This window comes from Leucoraja erinacea, chromosome 7 (assembly GCF_028641065.1).
Source record: "Leucoraja erinacea ecotype New England chromosome 7, Leri_hhj_1, whole genome shotgun sequence".
NCBI lineage: Eukaryota > Metazoa > Chordata > Chondrichthyes > Rajiformes > Rajidae > Leucoraja > Leucoraja erinaceus.
The window spans coordinates 71,604,573-71,617,774 of NC_073383.1; the positions used below are offsets into that span (position 1 = coordinate 71,604,573).

Consider the following 13,202-nt stretch of genomic DNA (forward strand, 5'->3'; position numbering starts at 1 on the left):
GAATTTGTATGTTGTCCCCGTGACCTCATGCGTTTTCTCCGGGATCTCCGGTTTCGTCCCACACTCCGAAGTTTGTATGTTATTTGGCTTCTGTAAATTATAAATTGTCCCTCGTGTGCAGGATATTGCTAGTGTATGGGGTGATCGCTAGTCGGCACAGACCCGGTGGGTCGAAGGGCCTGTTTCTAGGCTGAATCTCTGAACTGAACTAACTCCTCCAGTAGCTCGTTCTATATAACTCCCAGCCTTTGTGTAAAAACAATTGCCCCTCAGGTTCCTACTAATTATTTTCCTCCCCCACCTTTAACCTATTGTACATTCAGAAAGTATTCAGACCCCTTCACTTTTTGTTACGTTACAGTCGTATTCTAAAATTGATTAAATTATTTTTTTTATCATCAATCGATAAACAATACCCCATAATAAAAAAAGCAAAAACAAGTGTTTAGAATTCAAAACAAATAACTGAAATATCAAATCAGAAAGTATTCAGTCCCTTTACTCAGTACTTTGTTGAGACGCCTTTGGCAGCGGTTACAGCCTCAAGTCCTCTTGGGTATGATGCTACAAGCTTGGCACATCTGTATTTGGGTAATTTTTCCCAGTCTTCTCTGCTGATCCTCTCAAGCTCTGTCAGGTTGGATGGGGAGCATCGATGCACAGCTATTTTCAGGTCCCTCCAGAGATATTCGATCGGGTTCAAGTCCAGGCTCTGGCTGGGCCATTCAAGGACATTCACAGACTTGCACGAAGCCACTCCTGCATTGTCCTGGCTGTGCATTTAGGGTAATTGTCCTGTTGGAGGTGAACCTCTGCCCCAATCTGAGGTCCTGAATGCTCTGGAGCAGGTTTTCATCAAGGATCTCTCTGTACTTTGCTCCATTCATCTTTCCCTCGATCCTGACTAGTCTCCCAGTTCCTGCCGCTGAAAAACATCCCCAAAGCACAATGTTGCCACCACGATTCTTCACCGTAGACTTGTGCCTTTTATTTAGGAGTGGCTTCCGTCTGGCCACTCTACCATAAAGGCCTGATTGATGGAGTGCTGCAGATATAGTTGTCCTTCTGGAAGGTTCTCCTATCTCCATAGAGGAACTCTGGAGCTCTGTCAGAGTGGCCATTGGGTTCTTGGTCACCTCTCTGACCAAGGCCCTTCTCCCCCGATTGTTCAGTTTGGCCAGACGGCCGGCTCTATGAAGATTTCTGATGGTTCCAAAGTACTTCCCTTTAAGAATGACGGAGGCCACTGTGCAATGCTGCAGAAATCGTTTAATACCCTTCCCCAGATCTATGTCTCGGCACAATCCTGTCTCGGAGGTCTACTGACAATTCTTTTGTCTTTGTGGCTTGGTTTTTGCTCTGACATGCTCTGTCAACAGCGGGACCTTATCTAGACAGGTGTGTGCCTTTCAAAATCATGTACAATCAATTTAATTGACCACTGGTGGACTCCAACCAAGTTGTTGAAACATCTTAAGGATAATCAATGGAAACAGGATGCACCAAAGCTCAATTTTGAGTTAGCAAAGGGTCTGAATACTTATGTAAATGTGATATTTCAGTTATTTATTTTTAATTACTTGGCAAAAATTTCGAAACACCTGTTTTCGCTTTTATATTATGAGGTATTGTGTGTAGATTGGATAAAAAAAAAAGAATTTAATCCATTTTAGAATATGACTAATGTAACAAAATGTTAAAAAAGTGAAGGTGTCTGAATACTTTCTGAATACAATGCATGTCCTCTGGTCCAATGTCCTTTTATCTGACCTGGAGAACATCACAGATAAAATAGGTTTTAATATGCAGAGGAATTTAAAAACACAAAAGTGAAAGTATGTGATAGAATGGAAACATAGAAACATAGGTGCAGGAGTAGGCCATTTGACCCTTTGAGCCAGCACCGCCATTCAATATGATCATGGGTGATCAACTCGCTCTTGAAAACATCTAGTGAATTGGCCTTCACTGCCTTCTGTGGCAGAGAATCCTACAGATTCAGATGGGAAGACAAGAGATACAAATTGATAGAAGATACAAGATACAAGATACAAGATAGTTTTAATTGTCACGTGTGCCTAATGGCACAGTGAAATGAATTTCCATACAGCCATACATTAAAAATCAACAGGACACAACACACTATAGAGTTGACATAAAACATCCCCACACAGCAGAATCAAAGTTCCCCACTGTGTGGGAAGGCACCAAAGTCAGTCTCTTCCTCCTCTGTTCCCCGTGGTCAGGGTCTCCCTGTGCCCTCCGCAGTTGCCGCTACGGGCGGCCCGATGTTCAGGACCGCACGCCAGGGTATTAAAAGTCCGACGTCGGGGCTGCGGGACGTCCTCAGCGGCGTGGACACAGGGTCGGCCCCCTCTTACCGGAGTCTGCTGCTTCCGATGTCCGATGTCCGTAGGCCGCGCCGGGTGGAGACTGCTGCTGGAGGCCCTCTACAAGGTGCCCCAGGACTCCACGATGCCGTTCAGCGCCGCCCGCGTTGGAAGCTCTCCGCACCAGAGCTCCACGATGTTGGAGCAACGGCCCAACGCTCCGGAGCTCCAACGGCGACCCAGGTAGGTATCGCCCGCTCCACGGTGACTCCAGCGCTGCGCCGCCGATGTGGCAGCCCTGGTCCGGTTCCCGGTCCCCGGCAGGAAAGGCCGCTCCAATCCAGCTGGTAGGCCGCGAGGTGGGGGGCGAGGACGCGACTCGGAGAAATAGTCGCGTCCCCGCCAGGAAGAGACTGGGAGACGGTTTCCCCCTTACCCTGCCCCCCTCCCCCACATAGAAAAGTTAAAGTTCCCCCTAACACAAAACTTTAGTCTAACTAAAAATAATAAAAAAAGACAGAAAAAACAGACAGGCTGTAGGCAGAGGCTGCTGCCAGTGCAGCGCCCCTAGAAGGGATGAGAACAGACGACAAAGCGGGTTAGTAAATGGCATATTTAGAAGCGTTAGTGTTTAGATAAACATGAAAATTGACATAAATAAATGGAAATCAATATAAGCCGTCCAGCCTCAAGGAAAACTCTGAAATCGTACCGACTGTGGCAGGTGGAGTTTTAATCTGTGTTCATCTGTGGAATTCACTGCCAACAGAATCAAGTGATATGGGGAGAAAGCAGGAACAGGGTACTGATTTTGGATGATCAGCCATGATCATATTGAATGGCTCGAAGGGCAGAACGGACTGCTCCTGCACCTATTTTCTATGTTTCCTATGTTAAACCATCAAACAATTGTTCATGCACATTAAGCAAATAAGGTTGAGGAAACACAAGAACTACTTGCCTAGAAATTCATATCCACTTGACTGCACCCGGGAGAGAAGGAGAACTAATAGTAATAACATTAAAATAAATTATTAACATCCGCTAGAGATTGTGTTTACTCGCCAGAAATCGTTTCCTGATGCGTTCAGCACTTTTTATTAAATGCTTAGTTTTGATCGAATAGTCACAGATGCACTGTTTACATCTGCATTTCTATTGTAATACAAATAAATTGGATGTTCTCATCATCTTACATGCGCTCTACGAGACTGGAAAATTATTCTGCCTGCAGATAATTCAATCTTGATCCACCTGTGAGCTTTAAATGCAAGAGTACAAAAGTAATCCTGAGCTGTTAAATATTTTTTTATCAAAAGGGAAAGGATTGTGGTTGCAAAATGGTTGTGTTAATAGACGAACAGTAAACTGAATGGATTATTGATTCAGGGACATAAATGCAAATCCCGTTGTGACAGCTGGGATAAACAATTTGGATTGCCCTGCTTTTTATCATTGATAGTCATATACAATACAATAGGATATGATATGATAGAACTTTAATTATCCCAGAAGGGAAATTAATCTGCCAACAATCATAAAAACACAAAATGCATGAAACATGAAATTAAAGTGACGAGTGGAAAGGATTGGCGATGTGCAAAGATTGGATGGGGGGGGAGGGGGGGGGGAGTCAGTCTCAGTCTACCCTGCGACTGAAGGGGGAGGAGTTGTTGTACTGTTTGATAGCCACAGGGAAGAAGGATCTCCTGTGGCGTTCTGTCCTGCATCTTATTGGAGCCAAGCTGTCGCTGAAAGTGCTCCTCAGGTTGACCAGTGTGTCATGGAGGGGGTGAGCTGTATTGTCCAGGATGCTCCAAGCCCACCTCACATGAATCCAACTCTGCCCCCAGGATGGAGCCAGCCTTCCTGATGAGCTTGTTGATCCTATTGGTGTCCGCGGCCTTTGCCCTGTTGCCCCAGCACATGGCAGCGAAGAAGATGGCACTGGCTACCACCGTCGTCATAGTCATCAAGCACAGAAACATGCCTTTCAGCCCAACATGTCCATGCTGACCGAGATGCTATCTAAGCCAGACCCATTTGGCCAATATCCCTCTAACCCTTTCCTATCCATGTACGCATCCTAGTATGCTTCCAAATATTGCTATTGTACCTGCTTCTACTATCTCATCTGGTACCTCGTTCCATATCTCCACCATGCTCTGAATGAAAAAGTTGCCCCACAGGCTAATTTTCCCTCTCACCTTAAACCTACATCTTCTAATGTCTGATTATCCTATCCTGGGTCAAAGACTGTGCATGCACCCTATCGATTCCCCCCATGATATGATACACCTCAAGAAGATCACCCCTTAGCCTCCTGTGCTCAGACGAATTAAGTCCTCTTATGCTCAACCTCTCCCTATAGCTCAGAGCCTCAATAGACAATAGACAAGAGAAGGGAGAAGAATGGAGAGCAGGGGAGAGACAAGACTTTGCCTTCCATCACAGTGAGGAGGAGATTCACTGTGATGGATGTTTGTGTAAATTGTGTTGGTGTGTGTCTTGGTTCTTTTCTTGTATGGCTGCAGAAACCAAATTTTGTTTGAACCTCATGTGAGGTTCAAATGACAAATAAATGGTATTGTATTGTACAGTAAGTGCAGCAGTAGGCCATTCAGCCCTTCGAGCCAGCACCGCCATTCACTGTGATCATGGCTGATCATCCACAATCAGTATCCCGTTCCTACCTTCTCACCATATCCCCTGACTCCACTATCTTTAAGAGTTCTATCTTACTCTCTCTTGAAAGCATCCAGGGTATTGGCCTCCACTGCCTTCTGAGGCAGAGAATTCCACATATTCCACAGAGGTCCTGACAACATCCTGGCCATAGCCGCAGAATAAAAGGGTTCACCTTTAGAAAGGAGATGAGGAGGAATTTGTTTAGTCAAAGCGTGGTGAATCTGTGAAATTAATTACCACAGACAGCAGTGCAGACCAAGTCAATGGATAATTTTAAGGCGTAGATTGACAAGTTCTTAATTAATACGGGTGTCGGGTTATGTGGAGAAGGCAGGAGAATTGGGTTGAGAGGAAAAGATTGATCAGCCATGATTGAATGGCGGAGTAGTATTGATGGGCCGAATGGCCTAATTCTGCTCCTTGAACTTATGAACATCCTTGTAAATCTTCCCTGCACTCTTTACAACTTTAACACCACCCTTCCCATCGGCGGGTGAGCAAAACTGAACACAATACTCCAAATGTGGCCTCACATACTTCATGCTAAAACTGTAAGTCAATGGTGGCCATGATACCTCCAGAATATGATTAACATTGAAACGTCTCTGGCTTCTTCACCCATCTGCCTTCATTTTGCCAAGATCCAGCCTGACCTGATAAACAAATCCATCATTTTCTGTTTTAATTTGGATTTTCAGCATCTGCAATTTTTTTTTTTCCTTTTCGATTTTCTCTCTTCACCGAGACTGGCCCCATTGGACTGCAATTGATTATAAATGTTCTGGAGAATTAGGGATAAACTTGCCAGTGAAAACAATGTATTTTATGTAGTCTTCCCATCAGCAGTGATTACTGTCAAATAACAAGTAAATTAAGCTTTAAAGAAAATGAATCAAATGCAAAAGGGTTTGAGACAAATAATTTGCCTGAGGTATTGTATATGATGTAAATTCTTGCTCAAATTAACCTCGTATTTTTAGTCTCAATCCTTTCCTCTCTTTTGTCGCTAGCAATCAATAGGTGGTGACACAAAGAAACTATAGATACTGGAATATTGAGATAAACACAATGTGCTGGAGGTACTCAGCAGGTCAGGCAGCATCTGGGTGGCACGGTGGTGCTGCGGTAGAGTTGCTGTCTTATAGCGCCAGAGACCCGGGCTCGATCCTGACTATGGGTGCTGTCTCTGTGGAGTTTGTACGTTCTCCTTGTGACTGCATTGGTTTTCTCTTGGTGCTCCGCTTTCCCCCCACAGACTATCTGAAGAAGAGTTCCAACCAGAAATATCATCTTTTCCTTTTCTCCAGAGATGCTGCCTGGCCCGCTGAGTTACTCTAGCACTTTGTGTTTTGCTCAATATCTTCGGCAAAATATAGACCTGTATTTTGAAGGGGCATAAACACAAAAAGCTGGAGTAACTCAGCGGGACAGGCAGCATCTCTGTAGAGAAGGAATGGGTGACATTTCGGGTCGAGGCTATGGTGGTATTATAATTTTATTTCATGTAACTTTCAACGGCTGGTGTGTTCCATCATGCGTACAGAATAGTGTAAATCCCACTGTTCTGGGCAGCAGTTCATTGCTGTTTACTGACTGTGATCTGACACCTGCATTTCAGCATGGGACTGCAATGCTGAATACATTCTTCACTGTCTACTGCAAAAATCCATACAAACATCCTGTGGCAAAATTATCTCTCTGAGAATGCTTCAGTGGAGGGGATATGCTCCGAGGGACTCTCTCAGGCATTAGTAAATTTAGATTTGTTAAATGTTAGTGGTGGCACGGTGGGACAGCTGCCTAAGAGCGCTAAAGACAATATTGATCCTGACTACGGGTGCAAGAATGAACTGCAGATGCTGCTTTAAATCAAAGGTAGACACACAATGCTGGAGTAACTCAGCGAGTGAGGCACTCTCCAAAGATATACAGATTTGTAGGTTAATTGGCTTCGGTAAAGATTATAAACTGTTCATCGTGTGTAGGATAATGCTAGGATTGCCGGTTGGCGTGGAATTGGTGTTTCCACGCTGTAACTAAAACAAAAAAAATGAAAGTAAATTGATTGTTTTTATGTGTTTAGGATTATTGGTTTAATGTTAATTTTTGAACAGATTTTATATTATTTAATTGTCTTAAAGTGACAGAAACATTTAGAAACACTCATATTTTACAACGTTAATCTAAAAATTAAAAAAAACTGCAGATGCTGGAAATCTGAAGTAAATGTCAGAAATGGTGAACTAGCCGAGGATGAGAGTTAGTAACTTCTGTCAGAACAGTGGCACAGCTGGCAGAGCTGCTATCTCACAGAGCCAGAGACCCAGGTTCGATCCTGACCTCAGATGCTATCTTTGTGGAGTTAGCACGTTCTTCTTGTGACTGTGAGCATTTATCTGGGTGCCCCACTGTCTTTGAACTTTAGACTTTAGAGGTGCCGCACGGAATCAGCCCATCAAGTCCGTGTCGATCAGCGATCACCCCATGCACAAGCACAGTCCTACACACCAGGCGATAATTTACAATTTTACCGACGCCAATTAACCTACAAACTTGTCCGTCTTTGGAGGAAACTGGAGCACCCAGAGAAAACCCACATGGTCACAGGGCGAACATACAAACTCCATACGGACAGCACCCGTAGTTGAACCCGGGTCTCTGGCTTTGTACGGCAGCAAATCTACCGCTGCGCCACTGTGCTGCCCTCACCTCCCACATCTTAAAGACGTGCGAGGTTGTTGGTTATATGGCTTCTGTAAATTGTCCCGCTGAGTTACTCCAGCTTTTTGTGTTTATGCCCCTTCAGAATACATGTAGTGAGTGGATGTGAAAGTGGGATAACATAAAACTTGAGTATTTGTGGGTCGAAGGGCTTGTTTCCATGCTGTATCTTTCATTCAATTAATTCAGTCATGCAGTCATATAGCTTAGAAACAAGCCCCTTGGCCCAATTTTCCCATGTTGACCAAGATGCCCCATCTACACTGTTCCCACCTTCCTGCGTTTGGCCCACTTGCCCATTTCCTATGTATCTGTCCAAATTATTTTTAACTTTTGTGATGGTGCCCATCTCAAAAACCCCCTCTGTTTGAAAACATTGCCCCTCAAGTCCATATCAAATTATTTCCCTCTCAATCAATTCTAATCAATAGTTCTGATGAATGGTCTTCAATCTGAAATGTTAGGGTTTTGCATTTAGAGACGCAGTGTGGAAACAAGCCCTTCAGCCCACCGAGTCCATGCCGACCAGCGATCCCTGCGCACTCACACTATCCCACTACACACATTTATACCAAGCCAATTAACCTATAAACCTGTACGTCTTTGGAGTGTGGGAGGAAACCGAAGATCTCAGAGGAAACCCACACAGGTCATGGGAGAATGTTTAAATTGCGTACAGACAAGCACCCGTAGTCAGGATCGAACCCGGGGTCTCTGACACTGCAAACAGCAACTCTACTGCTACGCCACCATGCTGCCCTCTGGTTATCTGGTTATCTCCACAATTCCTGCTCATTTTCATAATTGCCCCAAAGGAAATTTGCTGCTTACCAGCAAGGACATTTGAGACCAAGCTTCAATGGAAGGAATGCATCCTATTTCAACAACATGTAGCTGTATCGTGCTGAAAATCATATGTTTGCTTGTGTCTGTGGAATTGAAGTCAGAGAGTTATACAGCATGGAAACTGTGCCTTTGGGCCAACTTGCCCAAGCCATGTCCATAAGTTTAAAAGTGATACAAGCACAATTAGGACATTTGGCCCATCAAGTCTACTCCGCCATTTAATCATGGTTGATCTATCTCTCCCTCCTAACCCCATTCTCCTGTCTGCTCCCCATAGCCCCTGACACACATACCAGTGAAGAATCTCGTTATCTCTGCCTTAAAAATATCAATTGACTTGGCCTCCACAGCCTTCTGTGGCGATTGTGTGTCGACCAACATACAGGTAGTTCCACCTGCCCGTATTTGGCCCATTTCCCTCTAAAACAATCCCATCTGTGTACCTGTCCAAATGTTTCTTAAACATTGGACCTGAAAAGAGAAGGCTGAACTCGCATTGATGCATAATTTTTCACTAAAACTTCATAATAACTGTCGTATTTTTTTAACCACATAGCTGAAGAAGGGTCTCGAGCCGAAACGTCACCTGTTCCTTTGCACCACAGATGCTGCCTCACCCGCTGAGTTTCTCCAGCATTTTTGTCTACCTTAGCTTTCAACGACTCAGGTATTCCATCATGTGTGTGGAAAAGCATAAATCCCAATATAGACCACAAAAGGCTGGAGTAACTCAGCGGGTCTGGCAGCATCTTTGGGGAAAAGGAACAGGTTATGGTTCGGGTCGAAACTCTTCTTCAGACTCCCAATGTTCCAGGCAGCATTCATAACGTCAATACGTTGCAGAGTACTTCACAATCTGATTAAATGCTCTTGAAGTGAAGCCACTGATGATATGCAAGAAAAAGCTACAGGCAATTTGACACAACCAGCTCCTACAAAGACCACTGTGATAATTAGTGCATAATCCGTTTTTTTAATAGGATCCACAACCCCTTGACTCAGAGATGGAAGTGCTGCTCAATGGGCCATTGCTGGCTATAGATCCAGTTTAAATTGATAGCTGAATAGAAATGGGTGCAGCAGAATAATAATAATAATAATAATAATAATAATAATAATAATAATAATAATAATAATAATAATAATAATAATAATAATAATAATAATAAATACTTTATTGATCCCCTCAGGGAAATTCAGCCTTTCAGCCTTATAATTGCTGCCTTACAGCGCCGGAGACCTGGGTTTGATCCTGACTACAGGCGCTGTCAGTACGGAGTTTAGAAACATAGAAACATAGAAAATAGGTGCAGGAGGAGGCCATTCGGCCCTTCGAGCCAACACCGCCATTCATGGCTGATCGTCCCCAATCAATAACCCGTGCCTGCCTTCTCCCCAAATCCCTTGATTCCACTAGCCCCTAGAGCTCTATCTAACTCTCTCTTAAATCCATCCAGTGACTTAGCCTCTAGCGCCCTCTGTGGCAGGGATTTCCATAAATTCACAACTCTCTGGGTGAAGAAGTTTTTCTCACCTCAGTCTTAAATGGGTTCAACTTTATTCTAAGAATGCGGCCCCTGGTTCTGGACTCGCCCAACATTGGGAAAAATTTTCCTGCATCTAGCATGTCCAGTCCTTTTTATAATTTTATATGTTTCTATAAGATCTCCCCTCATCCTTCAAAACTCCAGTGAATACAAGCCTAGTCTTTTCAATCTTTCCTCATATGACAGTCCCGCCATTCCAGGGATCAATCTTGTGAACCTACGCTGCACTGCCTCAATCACAAGGATGTCCTTCCTCAAATTCGGAGACCAAAACTGGACACAATACTCCAGATGTGGTCTCGCCAGATTCTATACAACTGCAGAAGAACCTCTTTACTCCTATACTGAAATCCTCTTGTTATGAAAATGGTGGACTGCGGGGGTGATGCGCCGTTGTGTATGGCTGCTCCTCCTGCAGTCCGTCCTTTCACCCTTTTTTATTTTTATTTTTAGTCCTGTCCGTACAAAATGTTTATTGGAGGTCTTCTTTTATGTGGTGGGTGGGGGGAGGGGAAGGGGGAAACTGTTTTAATCCCAGTCCCACCTGGTCGGAGATGCGGTTTTCTTCCGAAGCGCTTCTTTGTCCTCTCTGTGCGGCCTACCATCAAGCTGGAGCAGCGCTGGAGCGGCGTTTCCTGCCGGGACTGCAGCTTCACCGGCGGTGCAAATGCTGGGACACCAACGTCGTTGAGCTGCGGCTGCAGAGCGTCCAGCGCGGGCGGGCGGCACTGGATTTCAACACCGCGGGGCCTGGTATCCGAGTTCACCAGTGTCAGACGTCCGGCCAGCGCGGCCTGAGAACTTTGGACATTGCAGTCTTCAGGGAGGAAGCGGCCGCTTCAGTCCAGGCCGCTGAAGAATGTTCACCCGACGCCGATGATCCAGCTTCGCGGCAGAGGGCCTGAGAACATTGAGTTGGCTGAGGAGGCCACATATAGACCCCGACCTCGGGTGGACTATGAGGGGGGAGAACTGGATATTTTTAGTGCCTTCTCTCACAGTGAATTCTGCTGTGGGGGGACGTTTCTTGTTGATTTCTATGGTGTACTGTTCTGTGTCTTTTTTTTTTTTTTTCTTTTTTTAATTTTTTTTTTTCCTTTTTTTTTTTTTTTTTTTTTTTTTTCTTTTTTATTTTGTATGGATTTATTGACATTTAATCTGTTCAATTAGTTTAATCAATCTCTGTAAAGCACTTTGGTTCAAATTGATTTTGTTGAAAAGTGCTATATAAATAAACATTATTATTATTATTATTATTATGAAGGCCAACTTTCCATTAGCTTTCTTCACTGCCTGCTTTACCTGCACGACTGTACCTGCACAACTTTCAGTGTCTGGTGTACAAGGACGCCCAGGTCTCACTGTACCTCCCCCTTACCTAACCTAACCCCATTGAGATGATAATCTGCCCCCTTGTTTTTGCCGCCAACGTGGATAACCTCACATTTATCTCCATTATACTGCATCTGCCATGCATCTGCCCACTCACTCAACTTGTCCAGGTCACCCAGAAACCTCCTAACATCCTTGTATGTTCTTCCCGTGAGCTGCATGGGTTTTCTCCGAGATCTTCGGTTTCCTCCCTCACTCCAAAGACGTACAAGTTTGTAGGTTAATTCGCTTGGTATAAAATGAAAATTGTCTCTAGTGGGTGTAGGATCGTGTTAATTTGCGGTGATCGCTGGTCGGCGTGGACTTGAAGGGGCGAAGGGCCTGTTTCTGCACTGCATCTCTAAACTGAACTACAAATCTGGTCTCTCTTCAGTTAGTTGCTGGGCATTGACGCTGCCAGTCTGATTTATTTTATCTTTTTCTTTCCTTCAATAGGCTTTTGTTGGAAACTCCAACGCTGATGGTGTTGTGCGGCACAAGTTGGAGCATTCTATTAAAGCCAGACTCCTGCGTTTCGTTCCCCTTGAATGGAATCCGCGCGGAAGAATAGGAATGAGAGTTGAAGTTTACGGATGTTCATATAGTAAGTACCAGTCACCAAGGTAAAAGTCTTTATTTTTTCAATTGTCCTTTCAGGGCGCTGCAGCGGTTGATTTGCTGCCTTCAAGTGTCAGAGACCCGGGTTCGATCCTGTCCAGGGGTGCTGTCTGTACGGAGTTTGTACGTTCTCCCTGTGAATTGCGCAGGTTTTCTCCAGGATCTCCGGTTTCCTTCCAGACTCCAAAGATGGACGGGTTTGCAGTTTAATTCAGATTCAGATTTCAGATTCAAACTTTATTGTCAGTGTGCAGTGTACAGTACAGAGACAATGAAATGCAGTTAGCATCTCCCTAGAAGAGCGACATAGAATATGAGCAATAAATAAATATATTTATGTGCATACAGTCATAGTATGTCATAGTATGGAGCATTGGCAGTCACCGAGGTACAGTGTTGAGGAATGTAACAGCCGCAGGGAAGAAGCTGTTCCTGGACCTGCTGGTCCGGCTACGGAGAGACCTGTAGCGCCTCCTGGATGGTAGGAGGGTAAACAGTCTGTGGTTGGGGTGAGAGCAGTCCTTGGCGATGCTGAGCGCCCTCCGCAGACAACGCTTGCTTTGGACAGACTCAATGGAGGGGAGTGAGGAACCGGTGATGCATTGGGCAATTTTCACCACCCTCTGCAATGCCTTCCGGTCGGAGACAGAGCAGTTGCCATACCAAACTGTGATACAGTTGGTAAGGATGCTCTCGATGGTGCAGAGGTAGAAGTTCACCAGAATCTGAGGAGACAGATGGACCTTCTTTAGTCTCCTCAGGAAGAAGAGACGCTGCTGAGCCTTCTTGACCAGAGTTGAGGTATTGTGGGTCCAAGAGAGGTCATCGGAGATGTTGACCCCCAGGAACCTGAAGCTGGAAACACGTTCCACCTCCGTCCCGTTAATGTGGATGGGGGGGTGCGTGCTGCCCCTAGACTTTCTGAAGTCTACAATGAGCTCCTTGGTCTTCTTGGAGTTAAGGGTCAGGTTGTTGTCAGCGCACCATGCTGCTAGGAGCTGGACCTCCTCCCTATAGGCCGACTCATTGTTGTTGCTGATGAGGCCAATCACCGGTGTATCATCTGCATACTTGATGATGG

The 13,202-nt window shown here is 44.9% G+C and overlaps 1 protein-coding gene across 1 annotated transcript in view; it reads left to right on the forward strand.

Annotated features, from left to right (window-relative positions):
- LOC129699106 (contactin-associated protein-like 5) overlaps nucleotides 1-13,202 on the forward strand; it is a 682,034-nt gene that overhangs the window by 225,979 nt on the left and 442,853 nt on the right. Inside the window, exon 4 of the mRNA XM_055638765.1 lies at nucleotides 11,960-12,107. Coding sequence (XP_055494740.1) covers nucleotides 11,960-12,107 — 148 coding nt within the window. The remainder of the gene's footprint in view (nucleotides 1-11,959; nucleotides 12,108-13,202) is intronic.